General features: G+C 43.3%; 1 protein-coding gene across 1 annotated transcript; it reads right to left on the reverse strand.

Annotated features, from left to right (window-relative positions):
- Positions 1-706: 706 nt before the first annotated feature.
- RND3 (Rho family GTPase 3) lies at positions 707-20,697 on the reverse strand. The gene is made up of 5 exons (XM_065880563.1): positions 20,315-20,697; positions 19,741-19,828; positions 7,380-7,489; positions 4,371-4,505; positions 707-2,743 (listed from the first exon to the last, which is right to left on the reverse strand). The coding sequence occupies exons 1-5, from the start codon at positions 20,462-20,464 to the stop codon at positions 2,492-2,494; spliced, it is 735 nt and encodes a 244-aa protein (XP_065736635.1). The 5' UTR covers positions 20,465-20,697; the 3' UTR covers positions 707-2,491.
- Positions 20,698-21,040: the final 343 nt, after the last annotated feature.

The following is a 21,040-nucleotide window of genomic DNA, read 5'->3' on the forward strand; positions in this document are numbered from 1 at the left end:
GGTCACCTATACAATAGGTTTCTGCGAACAACAGCACGCGTTGCAAGGTGGACGCTGGTTTAGGAAGCGTAGCTTGGGGCTCCAGCGGGCAGGGTAGCAAACTAGGCTCATCATCAGAATTAAACCTGTGACCTGAGACTGCATCATACTGGTTTATTACTAAACTGTTGAAGGAAAGTTCCACATTTTCTACGAATTAATCCTAGGCAGTGTCGTGGCTCTTTTCTGTTTATGGTCAAATCACTTAGTCTAATTACACTCCATGTCCTTCTTGGGACCTGAAATCATCATGAAAACCTTTTTTTTTTTTTTTTTTTTTTTTTTTTTGCAGTACGCGGGCTTCTCACTGTTGTGGCCTCTCCCGTTGCGGAGCACAGGCTCTGGACGCGCGGGCTCAGCGGCCATGGCTCACGGGCCTAGCTGCTCCACGGCATATGGCATCTTCCTGGACCGGGGCACGAACCCGCGTTCCCTGCATCGGCAGGCAGACTCTCAACCACTGCGCCACCAGGGAAGCCCCCATCATGAAAACCTTTTATATACACAGATTTATCTTCCCCTAACAAACTCTGACTTCTGCCAGAAATCAAAAACTTCCAAGGCCTACTCACCCAGGAAATGTTAGGTCAGATCTTACAGTCACCTCTATTAAAGAAAACTAAATAGCTATATCAGGAAGTAGGTAATAAAAGGCAGATCACGTTTAGACAAAGACATGGTTACTTTTTTATTTGAAGAAAAAAAAAGTATGTTTTAATAAATACTGCAGAAACATTGACCAAACAAACATACAAAGTGACTTCAACATTTAAAAAACTGCAATGGAAGTTCTGCTTTATAACAGTTATAACTTATTTTCTTTTTACAATATTTAAATACAGAAAGCACTTGCCAGCTATTTCGTAATACTGCCCAAAGCATAATGCTGCATCAATCAAAGCATAGCATGTTGGTAAAATGTCTGTATTTCGTGGGAAATGACTGGAATGGTATTTTCTTGCAGAGACAGAACAAAATGCTCGTAAGACACAGACTGAATGCTGTAATTACCTTAATCTCCTTCCTGCCACAATTGAATGGGAGCACAGCTTCAACACTTCAAAAATGAAGCTTTATCATTGGAAAGAAAGCTCGTTTTCAACAAGCGCCAACAATAAAAAGGTCAGATCTGGTTTCTTCTCTGAAAGAAGCTCTAAAAGTAACTGGTCAAAAAATATCTGTAAACTATTTTAAATGCTGACTCTTTTATGCAACGATAGTGATAAAGTATCAAACACGGGCCTTGGTGGAATCTGGTTAAGTGAGGTTTAGCAATCACTCTCTAGAGATGCCCTAGGATGGTGTCAGGACTGACATCACACAATTTTCCTCTAAGGATTCTCGAAAGCTTGGATCAGAGGGTCCTTCTGTATCATGTTCATTGAAAGAAAGTGAAATAAACAAACTGATCATCAGATACTGCCAACTTCGGAGCTTCATCCCAAAAGAGGTCTTTTGCTTTGTACTTTTGGTATCTTAATTCCGGACGGCTTAACTCACAAACTGTGCTTTCTGCTACTATCCTGCATTCGTTATCTCTTCAGATGAAAATAGTACCTACATTTTTTCCCCCCTTGGACCATTCCATGACGTCAAACCAAGACACCTTTTATTTGACTTTGCATTTTTATCAACGATGGCAAAAAAAAACCAAACAAACCACACACCCTCTTTTCTAAATAGCACACAAAAATATCACATTGAGCAATTTACCACTTTTTAATGACAATCACAGGGATGAACAGAACCATCAGACTGAATAAAAATTGACCCTTTTTTTCTAGCTGACCTATTCAATCTTGGTAGTGCTGGTCTGCATATCTTGCAAGACTGCAAAAGCCTTTCTTGAGAACCATCTCGCTCAGCTATCTTCAGGATGGCAAGATTTCAAAGCCTCACCAACTTTTCCTCTGGATATCCCATGGGTCCTGATACAATTTCCATTTTAATGATGAGCTAGGAGGAAATTAGATCACATCCTCTAGAAAACTAAATGCTAAGGTCACAGTGCCAGTTCCCCAATGAGGACGGTGTATTAATATATACTTTTTGTAAAGGAGATTAAAACACTTAAAAATTAAATCAAAGTAGAGATCCATGAATAGATTGTAACAAAGAAAACAAAAACGCAAGCACCATTCAGAGCGTGGTTTTTCTTCTTGGAGGTCCTCGCATTCCTCCTCGCCCTCTAGCCCATCTGAATCTCTCTTTTTTTGGCATATTTTTCAAGTCACGCTTCAAAACTCTTCAATGAACTCACTTCTCACCGCTTGTTCTACATGCCGAACCTAAGGACAGGATTCCAAAAAGATGAGCATCCTTCCAAATGCCTCCTAAGCCTCCAGAATACGTGACTTTGGCTATGCACTTTGCTCAGACTTCACCTTTTTTTTTTTGTTGGTGGTGTTTTCCACACTAGGTTTCCTTGTCCTCCTTAAAGATAACCAGAGATTCACATCACAGTGCAACTCTTGGCTTTGTCCTTTCGTAAGTCCGTAGCCACCGCGGAGAGATCTGGTCTGCTGGGCATGTGTGAAATCCGCTTTGTCGCCCTCTGCGATTTGTTCCGCTTAACGTTTTTATTTGTCTTGTTTACACATGCCAAGGTGGCCACATGAAAAATGTCTCTGACACTGTTTTCTGACTGTAAAGCCGAGCATTCGATGTAAGTAGCTGCTCCGATCTGTTTGGCCATATTTGCCCCCTGAGAAGCAAAGAAAAAGGGCCTGTGATCAGCAATAAGTCTTTGGGGAAGTGTGTCTTCTAACACCACGAAATAATGCATAGCAAAATGTTTCTCATGTTAACTGAATTTTCTAAGTATTGACGAAAAACAATTTTTTACATTTGAATTGCCTTATTTATTATTTCATAAATATTTGCAGCCAAGACCCAATCCTAAGATGTCCAATTATCATCACTCAGTAGACACTGCTTGACTTCCCAGAGGTGCTAAAGGCTGATCTAATGTCATTGGGTCATCAATAAACAAGGGTCACGATCAAATGGTTAGTATGGGTGATTCTAAGAATTACCCAGAGAATCTTACTATTGGAAGAGAGTAAAAAAGCTGAAGACCATGAATTTAAATGCTCTGGGAGGGTGATCTGGCCCCTTGAGCCTGTTCCAGCACCTCATGGGGCACTCAATTTCTCTTTTCTTGAGCGTAAATGGCACTCAAGACTAATAGACAAGCTGTACAAAAAAACAGGGGTAAGAGAATTTAGAATCAATTTTGAAACGTATATGATTATGTCTTAGGGACAAAATAAATTGAGGAAAGGAATAATACTTTCTAGCATCTACAACTTACTTAGGAGACACAAAATATGTAATTTCTAAATGCGGAGCAGACAACCAGTGGACACAATAATAAGCATGTGTGCATCAAAATGACTTATTTACCTAGCCAGATTTTTGTTAATTGGAATGAAGGACAAAGAAGACCACAGTATGAATGGTCAAACGATGAATACTAAATAAAATTCTAGCTGTTTCAACACGAACTCTCTTTAGAATCTGGTTGTAAGTTTTAAGAGAATGAACTTCTGAAATCAATTCCCCTCCTTTCTAAATGCTTGAGGGGAATGCGTGCAGAAATGATGAAGCTCTAAAAGACAGTTTTCTGGAGTGCTCGATTTTACTGACAGTGGCCTTTTTAAAGTATTGTATTGTATTGTGTTGCTGAGTGTAAAATAAGATTAACTTTAAGAGTATTACTGATTTTGACCACATTCTCTCTTAAAATCTATTTCACTTTAAACCCAGTGAGAGTTGCAGAGATACAGAGGGTTGACTCTGAGCCACTGTTTCTGCACTCAAGTGATCAAATATCACTTTGTGAGTCCCCTACCGAATGACAGAGCATTTCACATTTTAAAGGATTTTTTTTTCCAAACACGTCTTATGTATACACACACACACACACGAATCCTTACACAGTCAACTGCTAAATAAGTACTGGAAAGCTCTTTGAGAGAGTCCAGAATCAAAGTATCACCACAATTTCAGCCAAACCTTTTCCCAGATCACTTTGGTGCTCACTTAGCGGTTGTTACATTAATCTGAGCAATGGGCTGCCAGGAAGGGGCTGGGATCGTTGCTGTGAAGGCAGAAGCACAGAAACGCCAGCCCTTCTCATCTTTTACAGATGGTCACGGCCTGGACACATGGTGCTTATTCTGCATCTTAGGAGAAAAAGGGGCTAGCGCCTGGCCTTGACCCCTGGTTGAGCCTTTAGAAAAGCAGCTACTTTTTATTTTATTTCCTACGAATGATGTTCCATTTCTGACATTCTAAAATGTATGTGTGCCCACTGACTACATACGTACCTGGTCATAGGACACTGGAGTCTGCCTGTGGTTTGAGAGCTCTACTAATGTACTGACATCTGTCCGAAGATCAGATTTGCAGCCGACCAAGAGCATCTTGGTGTTGGGACAAAACTCCTGGATTTCACCTTTCCACTATGGGGGGGGAAAAGAAGATGAAAAATTAACAAAGTGCTGGCATCCATAAAGTGGAAAACAAGGTCTCCACCGGCAGGCGTTGGAAATGGGACTCAAAAAGGACATTTAAAAGAAATTGTCACTTCAGATGCAGAAGCAAACTTGCATTTATCTTCTACCTAGACATTAAATGTTGCTGCTTTTTAAAGCGGATCCATTAGGGAACCATATTCTTCTTCTCGGTGACTCATGAACTGTCCCTACTGCAAGAGACCTGTTGGGTGTTGTGAGAGAGTAACTAAGGCAATTTCTTAATCTCTGAAAGATAAAAGTGCCTTAAGGATAATTATATATTCTAACAAGTGACTACATCCTCAGATATGTTGAGCTGGTACTTCCCAGCATGGAAGACTGGGAATAAGGCAGAGCCAACACAAGCACAGATGTACATTCACTAATCCCACCTAGAGAGACTGAGCAGCCACCATGTGCTGAAATCTCTACTGAGATTCCAGAGACTGGAGATAGAGTTAACAGAACAGAATGTCCTGCCTTTAAGGACCTTCCATTGGTGTGGCTGAATCAACAGAGACCATGACATTTGCAAAGGCCTATCTCAGGTTATCAGGGAGGCATCTGGTCCCATGACTCATACATCCTTGAGTTAGTCTTAAATGACGTAAGTTATTAATTTAGTCTACTTTGGCTAGTTGTTTCATGACCCAACAAGAACTCTTAGAACCTCCAGAAATGCCTGGCAGGGAATTCCAACTGTCCTCTTAAAGAGCAAATGGATGACTTTTTGTGGTTTCACTTCCTCAAGCTTGAGATGGCCATCAGGGTGAGAGTCAGGAGCTCAGAGTGTTCACAGGAGAGCTCAGCTCCGGGGCTGAGATCGGGAACCTGCACCTGTCTCTCCCTGCCCACATTCACAAATACGTACTCAGTGCTCTACGAAATACTGTGGTGGTTACAGAGATGATTAAGATGTAGCTGAGTCTTCTGGAAAGGAATTCACAAGAGAGTGGGGGTGATTAAGTCATGTCTATAATACTAGATAAAAGTGACATCCTGCAGGAGTAATTTAAAAGACCTCTAGAGGAGACATCTCCAGATCTAGAACTGTGGGCAACGAACTCTAGTCCAAAGCACACCCGTGGATTGAAGGGAATAATACATACTTTCCATAAGAGCCTAATTTATCCACCAACTCCTCCCTCCCGCCCTCCCTCCCCTCCTTCCTTCTAGCACTATTTAGAGGCATCTATCGTGTGCTAGATGACACTGGAGAAAGAACTAGAAGGTGAATTGAAAAAAAGAATAAGATCTCTTCAGCTCTAAGTCACCGTAACCTCTTTGATATTCAAGGACTTAAAGGATTCAATTAATCAAGACAAACCATAGCAGGGATTATTATGAGCCTTAAACTTCACACAAATGTAAAACACACTCATTAATATCTCTAAGGCCAAAGTCACTACACATTTGGTCTTAGCAGACAAAAGCAAAATAAAACAGGAGCAAGGCTTTTCATCATAAATTATGCATAACCCGATACTACATCAAGTAAGAACTCCAGTACAGAAGCAGTCTCTTTTATCTACAGACAAGCAAGAGACAAGCTGCTACGCTGTTCCTCAGCCGTGTGATGGCTCTGGCCTGCCCAGGTCTAGCAATTATTCACAAGCACCGAAGGAAGGAAAGGTGTATTCCTGCCAGAATCTGACAGTCGCATTATTTGTGCTAGGTACAAACATTACTCAAAATTGAAAGCTAAAAAGAGCCTTTAATCTTTTAAGAAATTCATATTTCATTGAACTAACTATATTTGTCATGTTTAGTAAAGAGACGGGGTAGGGGGGATGATTAACCTTCAAATCCTAATTTCGTAATGACACACAAGGCCAGCAGTCAAACATGATAAGGAAAAATAAACTAAAACACACAAAACACGAGGACACTGCCGTGCTCTTAAGCACATCCTCTGACTAAGCCTGAGTGCGTGGAGAAGAAGGGGGTTCTAGGGAAGGTCTGATTCCGAAACCCCACAGCACTCAGGCCAGGACTGAGACGTCAGCTAGAGGCTAATACACGGTGGTCCTTGGACGGGCATATGCCTTTCTCTACCTACCCGGAGGCTTAGTCCTAGGTTGGCAGAGCCCAAGGAATGCTCCCCGCCCCCCGCCCAGCCTCCCCAGGACCTGTGACCCACCTGCCATAGGGTGCCTTCCTCCTGACCCCCCCGGGTTCCATCCAGAGCTTCCTCAGATTCCTTCCCCACCTACAGAACCTCACACTACCTTTGCCTCCAGAAACTAGCTATGTGATATCATCTGTGACATGTGTACACGACCGTGTTTACTAGTATCTGACATCACCTGGTCTAATGTCTGTAAACACACCCCTACTCCTCCCTTATTTATTCTATTTCCGTTTCTAATAAATAACATCACTACTGAAATACAGCTTCTTTACTAAAACAGCTATTACTGCATTCATTTCAATCCCTGAATTGAGGTCAAGAGTAAACCTGTAAAGTAAAGCACAAGCTACAGGGTGAATGAAGGACGGAAAGAAGGAAGACACACTTAGCAGTAATGGAGTATCAGTATTTTTAGCTGCCCCACTGCCACCCAAAGGATAAACACAGAGGGTCTTAAAAGGGTATTTTGTTCCTTAAAATGAAATAAAATGTTGAGCAGGTTCATCATCAAAACTTGGGACACATAGGAGTGGAAACCCTGTTATAATGTGCGAGTGTCCTTTTCAGTGTTTTAATTACAAGACGTACAGCAGGGAATTAACTGCAGTGTTTGAGCTCCCAGCCAACCACATGTTTCTACTTCATATCTGGGCCAGTACTGATCTGCGTCATCACTCCCCAGCACTTGCCTTTTTCAGGACACTGTCCAGCGTCTCTGGTCTACTGATGTCAAAGCAAATCAGCACAGCATCTGAATCTGGGTAAGAGAGGGGCCGGACGTTGTCATAGTAAGGAGAACCTGAGAAGAAACAAAGAAACACAGGTTTTCAGATGAATATCCCCTTAGCCTGTCATGCATGAACTCTGCCCTTTTGAATTGAATCCTTGGATGGTCACGTGGCTCCCATCTCCTCTAGTTCTTGGAAAAGAAAGCAAACAAAAGCCGAGTAGTACTATATTCATTTCTACTAGAAGACAAGGAAACCTCACTTGTATCTGACTTAAATTCGAGGGGAGGAGCCGGGATCTTAAGTTGAAATCTGTACAGTTCAAAGAGTAGAGCCCAAAGGCACCTAGGTGGAGGGCAGAAGCATCTGGAACCAGATGGTCTGGAGTACAAATCCACCTCCACCACTGCAAGACGGGGGCAGGCGGCTTCAGGTCTCTGTGCCTCCGATTCTTCACGCATGAAAGGAAGATGACAACAGTACCTACCTGGGATTCAATAAACCTGGGCAGTGCCTGTCACTTAGTAACGGATCAAGAAGTCTTAACTATGGCTATGGCTGTGCTGTTGCTATCGAAAGCTGAGTGGTAGCAAGCACAGTCACAGGAGCTACTTCTTGGGAAAGAGCCCGATATTCAAGATCACTCTGTTCGTACAATGGAGAATGGGGGAGGGAGGAAAAGGGTGGGTTCAGCATCGTGAACCTTATCAGCACCACCTTATCTCCAAGTTACAAGTTTGTATAAGCCATGACCTTTGAGCTTGCGTACTTAAACTTATCCCCAAACCCTGTATAGACTCTCTTCCTGTTACAACCAAAGAATGTAATAAATGCCATACTGGATCCTGTCACCTTTTTACACTTTTCCATCTCTGGGAGTGACATCAAGGCATGATCCAAGGATCTGAGCCTGAGTTAAATCCAGGGTTCCCTAAAGGTTCAAGTTACCAGCCGATTAATTTAACCACAGAACCCCCTCTGGTCGTTTAGGAAATTTCTTCCATTCTTTTAAAAATCCCAAAGGATGGGCAATTGCATGAGGCCAGTTATTATAAAATGGTGTGTCTATAAAATCAAATAACAGCCGGCCATGCTATTTATTTTTTGAAAAATCATTTTCAGTATACTGACATGTCACAAGAACAACATGAAATCATTTTCCTAGGAATGTGTATATATATATATATATATATATATATACACGTATATATATAATTTGACTCCAGAATAGAGAAAAAAAATCTAAGCCACCAGACTTTTTGAAACCCAATTTCATTTTGACATCACCTTCCATTTCTAGCAGAAAAACATGACATGTTGTCCCCTGATAAATCAAAACCTCAAAAGTCAAAGTCAGGGAAAGAGAAAGAACTAAAGAAGCTTTTCAAATAATCTTTTACATTTCTATCAAAACAAAATTTTTCAGGAGGCTGCTCTTGAGATCTCAAAGTTACTGTCCGTAGTTAGGGTGCATCATCCCCTTTTCACAGGATATTGTGGGTTCCTAGCATTCACTAAGCAACCCCAGGAACGCTGTGGCTTTTTCACCAGCTGCTTTAGGGATGGAAAGGGACAACTTCAGGCAAGAAGAAAGGGAAATGTTCTAGGAATCAGGAAGAAAAGTGTGAACAAATATAGAACAACTAAGCCAGAATCTGTCCTGAGCTACAGCAGCTCCCTGCCCACATCTGGAATCAGGACCCTGATGGAGTAGAGACTGACAACAAAAAGATACTTTCCAAAAGCTTAAAGCGTTTAAAGTTAAAAAAAAAAAAAAAAAGCCATTTAAAATAGTAAGGCCTGTAAGAATAGGCTGTTTCTGAAAGCTTCTTTCTGAAAGGCTGTTTGCTGAAAACGACACGCTGTGGCTGCTGCCTTCTCAGCCACTCAAAAAAAAAAAATCTGAGGTTACAAGAAAAATTCACAAATAGTTCATTAACTTCAACATTTTTGAGAGGGTCAGAAATGAGATGGCTTATCACTATACATGGATACACTGGCATTTCCATATTTGTTCTGTGAAGTTCAGACTTTCTGAATTGCAGCTTCTGTTTCCGTGTCCAAAGTCTAACCTGGACACAGCTTCTGCTGTAATTATTGCGGAATCTCTTTTTCTAAACATGGAATCAGAAAATTCCAGATCATAGAGTGGAAATCCAAATACCAGACACATACACGAGGATTTCCTCCGCTCTTCCAAGTTAGCAGGAGATGACCTGACCCCAAATCTAGAAAGTCACAGTGTTCCAACAATTCAGGATGTCAGAAGCCTAACTAGGCTTCAGAGATCTCCCTTCTTGGAAATCACTCCCATTGGGAAGAAAACTATCTCGCTGTGGATATTTTTCAGTCTCCAGCAGACCTGAACTCTGGAGGACAGGCTTCTCCAGGTGCCTTATTCCTTCAGGACATAATCTTTGACTAAGATGAAAGTAAGTACACACTGCTAATCTCTGATCTAAGACTACTCTACATTAACAGTGAAAACCATCTTTCCCAGACACAAAATTAAGGAAAGACAGTTGGAGAATTACAAGGGTGCTAAAATAGAGTAATCAAAATTTGAACTACTGGGAAAATCCAGAGGAATGGTTTTAACTTCCAAGCCACCACGTGGCTGCAGAGAACACCCCTCCCTTTGTGTACTGGGCTTCTCTCCCCCTCCCATTTTATGGCCACAAAGGGGATGTGGCTTTATCTTCTTCAGCCCTCTGTCACTGCTGGAGACTCCTGCTTCCTAGAATCAAGGGAACTGCCTTCTGTACTTAGTGGGTGTACCCAAATATCTGCAAAATGTAGGTACTGGCCTGACTTTAAAATGAAGTGGAGTTTGCAACTGAAACCAAATTCTTATGGAGGTTTGATTCTGCTTTTGTTTTTATTTGGTTTAATGTTTTGAATGAACATACATATTAAATATATATATATATATATATTAAGGTTCATGAGAAATATGTCACCTTCCTTGTTGAGGTACATAAGTAATTTTTAAGAGCTTTAACAAGATCTAATTAGGAGTGACACTTTGATCTGTCCTATTACTTTTGCTAACGAACAGCGCTTTTAGATCCACAAGAGTGTCCAAAGGTAGTAATAAAACTGATCTCCACATTTATTAGTTATAAGCATAATTTGCCCAACCACTAACTACAAGAGTAATTTGTCATTGAACTTAACAAGACCACTTATTCTTTTTTTTTTTTTTTTTTTCTGCGGTACATGGGCCTCTCACTGTTGTGGCCTCTCCCATTGTGGAGCACAGGCTCCGGACGCGCAAGCTGAGTGGCCATGGCTCACGGGCCCAGCCACTCCTCGGCATGTGGGATCTCCGTGGCATGTGGGATCTTCCCCGACCAGGGCACGAACCCGTGTCCCCTGCATCGGCAGGCAGACTCCCAACCACTGCGCCACCAGGGAAGCCCCATTATATTTTTTGATAGGGCATGGTTAAAACTTTGAATAGAAAAATCCATGGTCTGTATTTTTTCAGAGTAAAAAAAGAAAACTGATAGAGAATGATAAAAGAACTGTCCTACCAGGAAGAATCTAACAATCCACCGGCTAAGCACGACCTTCGGGCGGGGTGTGGGAGGGTGTGGGACCCGGGGTGGGGGGGTGGGGAGGGTGAATCCAGTGTAACTTGCAAGTGTTTACTCTGCATTTAAGCACTTGGAATTCTTGCCTATAAAGCCCAAGCTACCACACAAAGCAAGGAAGAAAAGCAAAGCTTGAGGGTGCATGGTGTGATCACAGGCACGCGGGGGCTAAGTCGTCACCCAAGAAAAAATAAAGAGGAATTCCAGGAATGCCCCTATGAAGTGAGAAGCAATACAGGGAGGGAGAAGTGACACCAAAGGAAGAAGCAGAAAGCAAGTCGATGAGACAGGAACAATACCTGCCCCTCACTCCTCCATCCCTCCAGAAAAGCCTTACAGCATTCTGTTAAGTCAAACAGTAAAATATTAACTTCTACAGATTTTTTTTTAAAGATGCATGTGAAAAGCTTCCAAGGTAACTATAGAACTAAACACAAGGCAAGAAAGAACACTGAAAAATTGTGTATTATGTAGAAAAGAACTGAACTTTAACTGCAGTATATAGTAGGTACTGACATACATGTAGTATGTACTCTACTAGATCTAAAGTCAGTTAGTCTTGGTACTGAGCTTTGCTTGTCAAATAAAACTCACCATGTGGAATAGGCTTTCTTGCACGTGATAGTTCTCAGATGCAGCATTTCTCTTATACTTTGTGTAACATTAAGCACCCAGCAGTATTCCAAGGTCCTTTCTATTTAACCATCAGATCATCAAAAGGGAAATTTCAAGAAATTCCACACTGTAAAGAAACGATGACACCACATATGCAAAAAGTGTGCTCCCAAACCCCACAGAGAACAAGCTTTGCTTGGGTGGGGACTGGAATAGTGCCATGTGAGGTTCTCTGAGTCCTTCGAGTTTGGCAAACATCAGCAAAGTTCCAAAAGGCTTCTGAAACTGTTCAGGTCTACCCATCTTTGTCTTCAAGATCATTAATTCTGGGTGAGAGCCGTCTTTCCAGCCCAAGAATGGTCACAAAGTGCCTCACCCAGAAACTACTTCTGCAGACACATACCTGTCTGCTTAAGTCATCTCTTCACAAAGACAGAGAACACACCATATATGTACATAATTAAATGTAAGAAGATTCATGCCCAAAAGGGAGGCTTTAGGGAACCTTTTGCAAAACGAGTTCAAACACCGGGAGGCTTTATAGGAGCTTGAGAACTGAAAACTCTAGTTGACTATTTCATAAATACAACTTCTTTTACTTGAACCTTAAATTGAACAACTTCTCTTTCTCCCATAAGAAATTCCTACCTAGAACAATAAAATCAGGGATACTGCATATTTTGGGGAGAGAAAATATATTAACTTTTGGTGTTTTTAGTGATCACCAAGGGAACACCTGTACCCAACAGCAGTTACCATGTGGATGATCTGCCCAGTTATTACAAGATTCCATTTCGTCATGCCATCTCCACTCAGAGTGAAAGCTCCAAATCAGCAATCATCTCAGGAATGTGAATCAAGTCCAGGCAGAACTTTGGGTCTGGCTCAGTATAAGACTGTTGAACTCTTTTTCCAAGCAGTCTGCACTACAGGCACCGGGACCTCAAATATGCAACAAGTATTGCCAGGAAGGATATTTTGTTTCTTCTATAGGTTCAGCTTAACAGAAATTATAAACAGATTTTATGAAAATTTGGGGGCATTTCTCTGTTGCTACTGAGAAAAGAATCAATATTTTCAATTTCCGGGAACAATGCAGATACGTAGTTGTATAGAAAGTCAAAGAGGTAGAAATAAGACTATTTTTGAGCTTTAAATAAAGGTTTAGGGTTAAACTCCCAATCTTACTGAGATACTTTAAAAATATAAGAATCAAAACATTTTACTTAAAGTGGAACTACAGTAAGTCACAGAACTTTAGGGATACGAGTAGATAGGTATACTTCTAAAAAAATTATATTATCTTTCAGGAATAACCCATGAGTGAATCTGCCCTGCCACATACTACGTCATCAGGCTCATGTTTCAAAGCTAATGTGTACAACACCTGGTTGGACTTCTGAGGCAGCTTACGTTCATGCCAGTGAAATTTCTGTTATGTCAAGGGGGTCTCTGAGTAAAGTTGGCAATATATAGTAACTGAGGAGACATTTAAAGGGCAACAGAAAATGGTTGAGACACAAGTAATTCATTTGGCATGGACCACCAGACACCATGAGCTAGCTGGAGGAACTACTTGGTCCTTGGTGTCACATCTAACGCAAAAGAACTGGATTAATGAGAAAACATCTGGTTATTTCACGTGGCATCAGAATGATCAATCTGGATGCCTCACTGAAAACGTGCAACTTAGCAAGAAACCAGATGGGAAAAAACCTGACACTAAATGGGGTTTAAATTAGAGAGACAGAGAGAGACAGAGATCTAGACACAGATATAAACTTAGAAAGGGAATTAATATCTTCCTCCTTTTTTTGATCTATAGTTTCAACGGAAATCACTGCACAGTGGACAATTCTCCAAATGCAGTTTTACGTACTTCTTACTAGAAATCACTATCCAAACTCAGGGCTGTTTTGCCTTTAACCCACATCTCTTACAGAGTTTCAGGGAGAAAACTCAAGAGTTGAACCTGGCTTTGGAACTCTAAGCTCCTAGACTCATTACTACCTATGATCTAACTGGTTTTGTGCAATTTTGCCCTTGATATTCACAACACAAGCACACATCCTTCTTTGGCTTCTTCATAAATTCTTGCCCTCCCTCTTTCTCTAACAAGGTTAAGTTAAAATTCCTCAACTTTCAGAATCTTGTTCTCCCTGATAGTCATTCAACGTAAGCATGTTTCCAAGTGGGAGGGATGTTAAAGAGTTCTTAAGAACTGAGTCAACTTCGAGAGATGAGGAAGAAATTGTGGTGGGCTTCGATGAGTCACAAGTCAGGGGGCTTGGGCTAGCCCTGCAGCCTTCAACAGTTTTTTGGATCTTCTTGCTAAGTGAATCCAGCTTTAGAACCTCCAGGCCCAGCCTCCTATAAACAAGTACTAGACAGTGAGTACCTTTAGGGCAGGCACTGTCCTAGCCAGGCTTGTCCCTGCTCCCACAGCCTTTAGCAGAGTTCATGCACACCAAATGCCCTAAAAAATGTTCACTGGTTTCAATCATTTCTATAAGTCTTGCCTTGATGTGTTAATTTACATCTTAAATCACAAAAAAAGGGACCAGTGATCTTTTTGATGCTGCTTTTCTGGGTTAATTATTTACTAACCTCCACATTGCTGAAACGTTTCCATCCCTGTTAAGAAATATTTCAAGAGTGCTTGTCACTGAGACTATTCTTCAAACCTGATGTATGATCTATAAATATAACAATATATTGATAGGCAGACTTACGGCTATAGAGGAGTTTGTCCTCAAAGTCAGGCCATGAGTAATTAAGATTTTCCTCTCTTCTCTAAGAATACTACATCCTCTGTTAATACTGCTAAAAACTAGTACAGGAAGTGCTAACTTTAGCACTCGTGGCCTAAAAGAACCTTGTATCAGGACAGGATTCAAAAGAATGTTTATGAGGCAACAGCATAGTTATTGTGGGCGAATATTAGCAGCTGAATCGAGTATTTTAAAACTCACAATATGCCTTAAATAAAATGTGCATTAACTTGCCCTGGTTAAAAGCTGAAACGAATGATTATTACTCCCTAAATCACATGTGCTGAAATTACACTGCAATCAAATCACTTAGGAAAAGATATGGTGATCCTTAAGTGACAAAGTTTCTATTATTAGTAGACACTGGCTTCATGCTACAAATTGCCTCTATGCTTGGCAAATCTGGCAGATTCTGAAGCACAAGACTACTTTGGTCTCACTTATCACTTCAAAATGTTGAAACCATTACCCATTGTTTTGCAGAAACTCACTGAGTGAATTTGAAAAATCAACAGGAGCATTTCTGCAGCTTTTAATCAAAATGCTCATCTTATTATCAATGAAAGGGAATAGGAAATATTTCTCATTAAAATCAAGAAATCATAGACCTGTATCCAAAGACTACCTTTTAGAGATAGTCAAAAATCCTCCCTTTTAGAGGAGTCACAGTGCCGTTATTTATAAGAGGGTTTTGTTTCCTTTTTTTTTCTTTTAATTTTTATTGGAGTGTAGTTGATTTATAACGCTGTGTTAGCTTCAGGTGTACAGCAAAGTGAACCAGTTGCATATATACATATACCCACTCTTTTAGATTCTTTTCCCATATATATAGGCCATTACAGAGTATTGAGTAGAGTTCCCTGTGCTATACAGTATGTCCTTGTTGATTATCTATTTTATATATAGTAGTGTGTATATGTCAATCCCAATCTCCCAATTTATCCCTCCCCATCCCACTTTCCCCCACGTAACCATGTTTGTTTTCTACATCTGTGACTCTATTTGTTTTGTAAATAAGTTCATTTGTACCATTTTTTTAGATTCCACACATACGTGATATCATATGATATTTGTCTATCTCTGTCTGACTTCACTCAGTATGACAATCTCTAGGTCCATCCATGTTGCTGCAAAGGGCATTATTTCATTTTTTTTATGGCTGAGTAATATTCCGTTGTATACATGTACAGCTTCTTTACCCATTCCTCTGTCGATGGACCCTTAGCTTGTTTTCATGTCCTGGCTATGGTAAACAGTGCTGCAATGAACATTGGGGTGCATGTATCTTTTCAAATTGTGTTTCCTTTTAGGGGGGCTGGAATAACTTTAAGCAGCCATAAGAAAATGACTGGCAAAGTGCCATTTGTGGCTGCTTCTTTAATTGGTGTGTGCCTTGGGGGCGGCGGGAAAAGTTTCCTGCCTGAGGATCTAGAAGATCTATCAGCGTTAGGGATGCCTAACAAGGGAAACCCACAGCAATCGGATGGAAAGGGCACTTGGGTTCAAGAATCTGACAAAATGGGCTCATCATAGGTTGCATGTGAGCCTCACTAAGTGGGGAGGGCTTCCTTCCCCCCACTCTCTGCCTTACCTGGATTGTATGCATCTTAGGGGTAGGACCATATTTTAATTAACTCTGTGTCTCTAAGGCCTGAGAGAAGCCCTGCACATAGTAGATGCAGAAAGGACGAGGGAAAGAGGGAGAGAGAAAATGAGACTATCCATTACTGTGCCTCAGAAAGTAGGGAATGAATTATCTTTTCTCTTGGTGCAACGAGGCCCCACAAATCCTAATTCCACTTGATGTTCTTTCCTACACCCAAACTGGCAGAGCTCTGCCTGTGCATAATCGTATGCTGCTGGGGGGAAAGGAGACCCCCTTATGAGAAGCTGTCCAAGTACAGAAACCGGATATGAGAACAGCTTCCATCTCCTAATGTCTGCTAGGAGGCTAAGCAGGATGTGAATGCCATTCAAAGGGCAAAGTTTATGCCATCTCTCTCCCTACGTAGGAGAAGTTACATGCCTCATTTTCCCTCTAACTTTCACAAAGTTCTAGAAGGGGAAAAAAAAAAATCTGACATTTAGGACTTTAGACACTTGGCTTGGATATTTTCTCCAGAGTTAAACTGATAGCAGTTGGAAAAAATAAATGTATCAAGAGGCATCAGGCATACACAATTATTTTCACAACCCAAACTAAATAAATGTCTTAGTGGGCAAAGAAAATGTCAAATGTTTGTCAAAAAATAATCCTGTTCAGAAATTTGCCATGAAAAGCTTGAGATGAAATGAAAAACGGTTAAAGATACTTGAAATGATTCGTTGCTGATGCAACAGTTCTTGCTAGATGTATTCCACTCATGAATGATAAAACATTTTCGGTGGAAACAGTCTATTCCTAGAATCCAGGCAATGCTTCATGACTGTGTTTAATTAACTCACATTTCACCTCACAAACAACACAATGGGATTCTAAATAATTCCTTTATGCCTTTTCCCCATTATGTATAAAACTCAATCTAAATTTGAACTAAGATTTCATTACTGGATAATTTTGCTGTGTGGTATTTTCTTAATCACAGTTCAAACCTTTATATTTTAGTTAAATATGCATAGGTTTTGTTTCATTAAACAAAAATAGAAGTGATTATTTCACTACAGACTTCATTTCAGGTGATTATCTTTAATTTGATGAAAGGCAATATTTATAAAGTTGCCATTCTTTGTGCACAGGTAATTCAGTGGTAATAAATATCAGGGAATCTCATCTCCTTGGAAGCGACGCATATGATTATTCATTTGTTCATTCAACAGATTTTATTGGGTGACTACTGTGTGCAAGGCATGATGCTATGTGTGCAGAGACCACAAACTGTAGTTTGGACTAAATACTTGAAATTATACGAAGTGATATGTATCTGCACATGTGAAGCAGAGCTTCCAACTATAAACTACCCACATTTTGTTTTCTAGGCTTTGTTAAACATGTGCCTTTTCTCTTCTTTAAAAAAAAAAAAAAAAAGTCAATTTGACTCTTTGGGCACCTAATTTAAAATCTCCATTGGTGGTCCTGTGACCGCTGAAGCTTGAGATGGGACGCACAACCCAATATTCCTATAAGCCCACCCATGCCCCCTCCCTGCCCAAATGTGTCTCCTTCTTAAATCCACCAGAAAGCAGTGGCTCTGTTCAGAGCCTGGCTTGCTTTGTAGGTCGTGAAAACTGCAGGATGGGATGGCAGATCCACTGGGACTAAGAGCTGAAGCCAACCAACAGCCTGGAAACAAAAAGACTTGCCTGTCTGGTGATCTAAAGTCAAGAAGTATACAGCTGGGAGAGATCCTGCACATTATGTGGTTCTGTATCCTTTTCTTTTTGGATGATGAAATGAGACTCAGGGAGGTAGAGGATCTGCATACAGAAGTCTGTGGTAACCAGTAGCTAAATCTAAACATAGCTTTGTATCAACGACCGGATCAGACTCACAGACCCCATACCTAAATAATTCTTATCACGCATTAGGTCCAAACAGGCTGGGGGAGGAGGCTGAGAATCGGTGTTAATTATTGGTACCATACCAGCTGTCCTGCCCACTAGGCGTAACAAATACCATGATATGTCTGGGAATTTGAGCCCATTAAGTACTAGGCTGTGTACAAATCTGATGATGGAAACTACTGAAATAAGAAAATACTAGAATTCCGTCTATCACCATCTTCCCTATAGTTTCAAGGGTGCAATCCTCAGTACAAACACGGTGAGGTCCCGGTTCTGCTACCCTTGGCGAGGCTCCAGGAAGAGCCTGACTCTCTAGGGAGAAACAAAATCTGCATATCTTACGGCAGCCCTAGGAGCATCTGGCACCAACCGTGAGAGGCGCTCGAGCGAGACTTCTCACTTGCCTTTGTGCCGGCACTGCCTCCGGCGACCCTGTCAGTCAAGGTCTCGTCCTTGTGCTCTCTAATCCCCTGCGTCCCTCGGGGGCTCCAGAGGTTAAAGTCGAGGGCTGTGGGAAGCTCGCACAGCCCAGAAGCACCTCCACGAGGCCACTCCCAACTGAGCGCAGGTTCACCTCGCGGGCCTTCCCGCCCGACGCAAAGCCTGCGTGCTGGCACTCGCGTGCTTCTCCTCCCTAGTTTCACCCGGGATTTGGCTCGGTTCACCCGCGACAGCCCAGCTCCCTGCTTAACTCCCAGACCTAAGCTCAGGGGCCTTCACCCGGCCTTCCCACTGGCTCGTCCTCCTGCTCCAGAGGCTACGCCCTTCCTGGGAACGGCACTCCGCCGCCAGGCACCGCAGGCTGGGGCGGCGGGTGCCTGCCTTCCAGCCGGAGGTTCCCGGGGATGCTCCCGCCCCCACCGCGCCTGGCCCAGCCCGAACCCCTAACGGCCGCGCGGGGAAGCCTTCCCCTCCGCGCTGTAACCGGCCCTCCCTACCATCGCGCGCCAGGTTGGTGGGTGGGCGCGTGGGAAGGCGATAACCCGGCCTTGAACCCCAGACCCTTGAAAATAATTCACCGTGTCAATAATTCAACTGGACGGGAAGGTCAAAGGCGAATAGGACGGCCCGCCTTGTAGACTGGAGGAGGGTGATGCAATGGGTCAGGAGGGAATGGCGTGGGCCGGGGGACACCAAGTGTTCACGGGGGCGGGGGAGGCTCGGATCTGCCGCTCGGCACCGAGGCGGCGCGGGCGGCCGGCCTGCAGCTCGGAGAGGAGGCCCGGCGACCGCCAGCCGGGTGCTGCCCGCGCAGCCAGCGCATTCCAGGCAGTAGGCGTCACGAGCGCCGCGGCTGCTTGCGCTCACTTTACTCTCTCCCCAAGCGTGGAATCCGCCTGTAACTGCGTTGCTTTGGGGTTTTTCTCCCACCTCCCACCACCCTCTCCGCGCTCCCCGCCTACCCACCAAGCAGCAGGTTAGATCCTGGAGGGGCGCGCTCGCATCCGAGAGCCAGTTGATTCCAAGGCGGCACACGCATGCCCCCAACATTTGGCCTTCCCGGCCGCCCCGAGACGACTCGGGCACAGCTCCGCGGCCACCCGGCTACAAGCATTTTCTACCACTGGGTCACCCCTCGGGCAAAGAACGCCCTTCTCTTCCCACAACTTTCCCCCCGACCCAATGTCGTTCCCCCACCCCCACTCAGAAGGGACACAATTTTCACCCAGCAGGGAATCCCTCGTAAGAAGCAAAGTTAAAGGAGCGGCGCACAGCGAGCGCTGGTGGCGCGCTGGCCCGTGCTGAGAGCGTGCCAGGCGCGGAGTCCCGCTACCCGCCGCGCACCCCTGAGCGGTTGGAAACCCGCCCGAACGCCACGCGGTCCGATGACTCTCTTACCCGAAGTGTCCCACAGGCTCAACTCTATTCTTTGTGTGTCGATTTCAAAACTGGCCGTGTAATTCTCAAACACCGTAGGGACGTAATTCTGGACAAGATGGACAGGGGAAAAAAAGAGGGCAAAGAGGTTATCTTAAAATGCACGACACCCGCAGAACACCCTCTGATAATCGCCTCCCCACTCTCCAACTGAAAAACGAAACCCCAAAACCCGCACCCACCAGATCTCACACTGAACACGCGGACCCTTCCGAAACCCCTAACTTCCCTGTCGCCCCACCCGTATCCTCCAAGACCCAAGGATCCAAATCTCCCAACCCCAGATTCTGCACACAGGACCGAACAAGTTTCAGAAGCTAGCGGCAGAACGTGCAGGCGCATCCCAACCCCTCAACTCTTCCAGCCCACTTTCCCTTTCCGGGCAGTCTAACCAGGAGGAAAGTAGTAAATGGTGAGAAAGACGGCCGAAAAAAAAGAAAAACGGGTGAAGGGGGGAAAGTCAGGGGACACCCACCTCGACGCGGGGGCGCCCCGGGCCGCCCCCCTCCTCGCAGCCCCGGCGGGCCACACTCACCTCGGGGAAGCAGTCTTTGGCGAAGACGTGCAGCAGCGCGGTTTTCCCACACTGACTGTCTCCCACCACTACTATCTTGCATTTCACGTTCTGATTAGGATCCATGATAGATTTACTGGATAATTTCTGGCTGGCTCTTCTCTCCTTCATTGATCTTGCCTTATTTTCTCTCGAAACAGAAATTTTCACTTAAGAGGAAAAAATATATATATATTTCTCTTTCTATAAAAAGCAGATATATAAAAATAAATCGCAAGGCTGGCGGGAACCCCTGAAGCGCCGCGCAGACGAGGAGAGCTAGAGGAGCAGGCTCATTCCTCTCCTCCGACAAGTTTTATGCCTGACTCGACACGGCGCTTCCCAAGTCCAATTCCGATCCGACTGCTTTGTTTCACGCTCTCTGCGCGGCTTTATACCCCCGGCCTTCCAATCCTCTTTCTCAATGAGAGAAGGAAACTGATCCGCCTCCTCCCCTTTTATGGAGCCTGGGAGCGAGCGCCGTCTGGCTCCTCGCAGAACACGTAGACAATGCGCCCTCTAGGGTGACCATGCGGGATCGATTTCCAGACCAAGGCTCTGCGACGACTTGAAGACCCCAATGACGCTTTGCTGAAAAATGGGACTGTACAAGTCAAGGAGGAGGTGGGAAACTGAATTGTCTGTGCATATTGATTTTTATCAGAATTTCTTGAAAAAACGTTTTCATAGGGGCTGATCTACGGAAGC

This window comes from Phocoena phocoena, chromosome 7 (genome assembly GCF_963924675.1).
Source record: "Phocoena phocoena chromosome 7, mPhoPho1.1, whole genome shotgun sequence".
Classification (NCBI taxonomy): domain Eukaryota; kingdom Metazoa; phylum Chordata; class Mammalia; order Artiodactyla; family Phocoenidae; genus Phocoena; species Phocoena phocoena.

Coding starts and splice junctions, on each gene's coding strand:
- RND3 (XM_065880563.1), bottom strand. CDS start 20,464: ATGAAGGAGAGAAGAGCCAGCCAGAAATTATCCAGTAAATCTATCATG. Junction 19,829..20,314: donor CCAAAGACTGCTTCCCCGAG/GTGAGTGTGGCC, acceptor CATCTTGTCCAG/AATTACGTCCCTACGGTGTT. Junction 7,490..19,740: donor GAGCCTGTGGGACACTTCGG/GTAAGAGAGTCA, acceptor GTTTCTTCTCAG/GTTCTCCTTACTATGACAAC.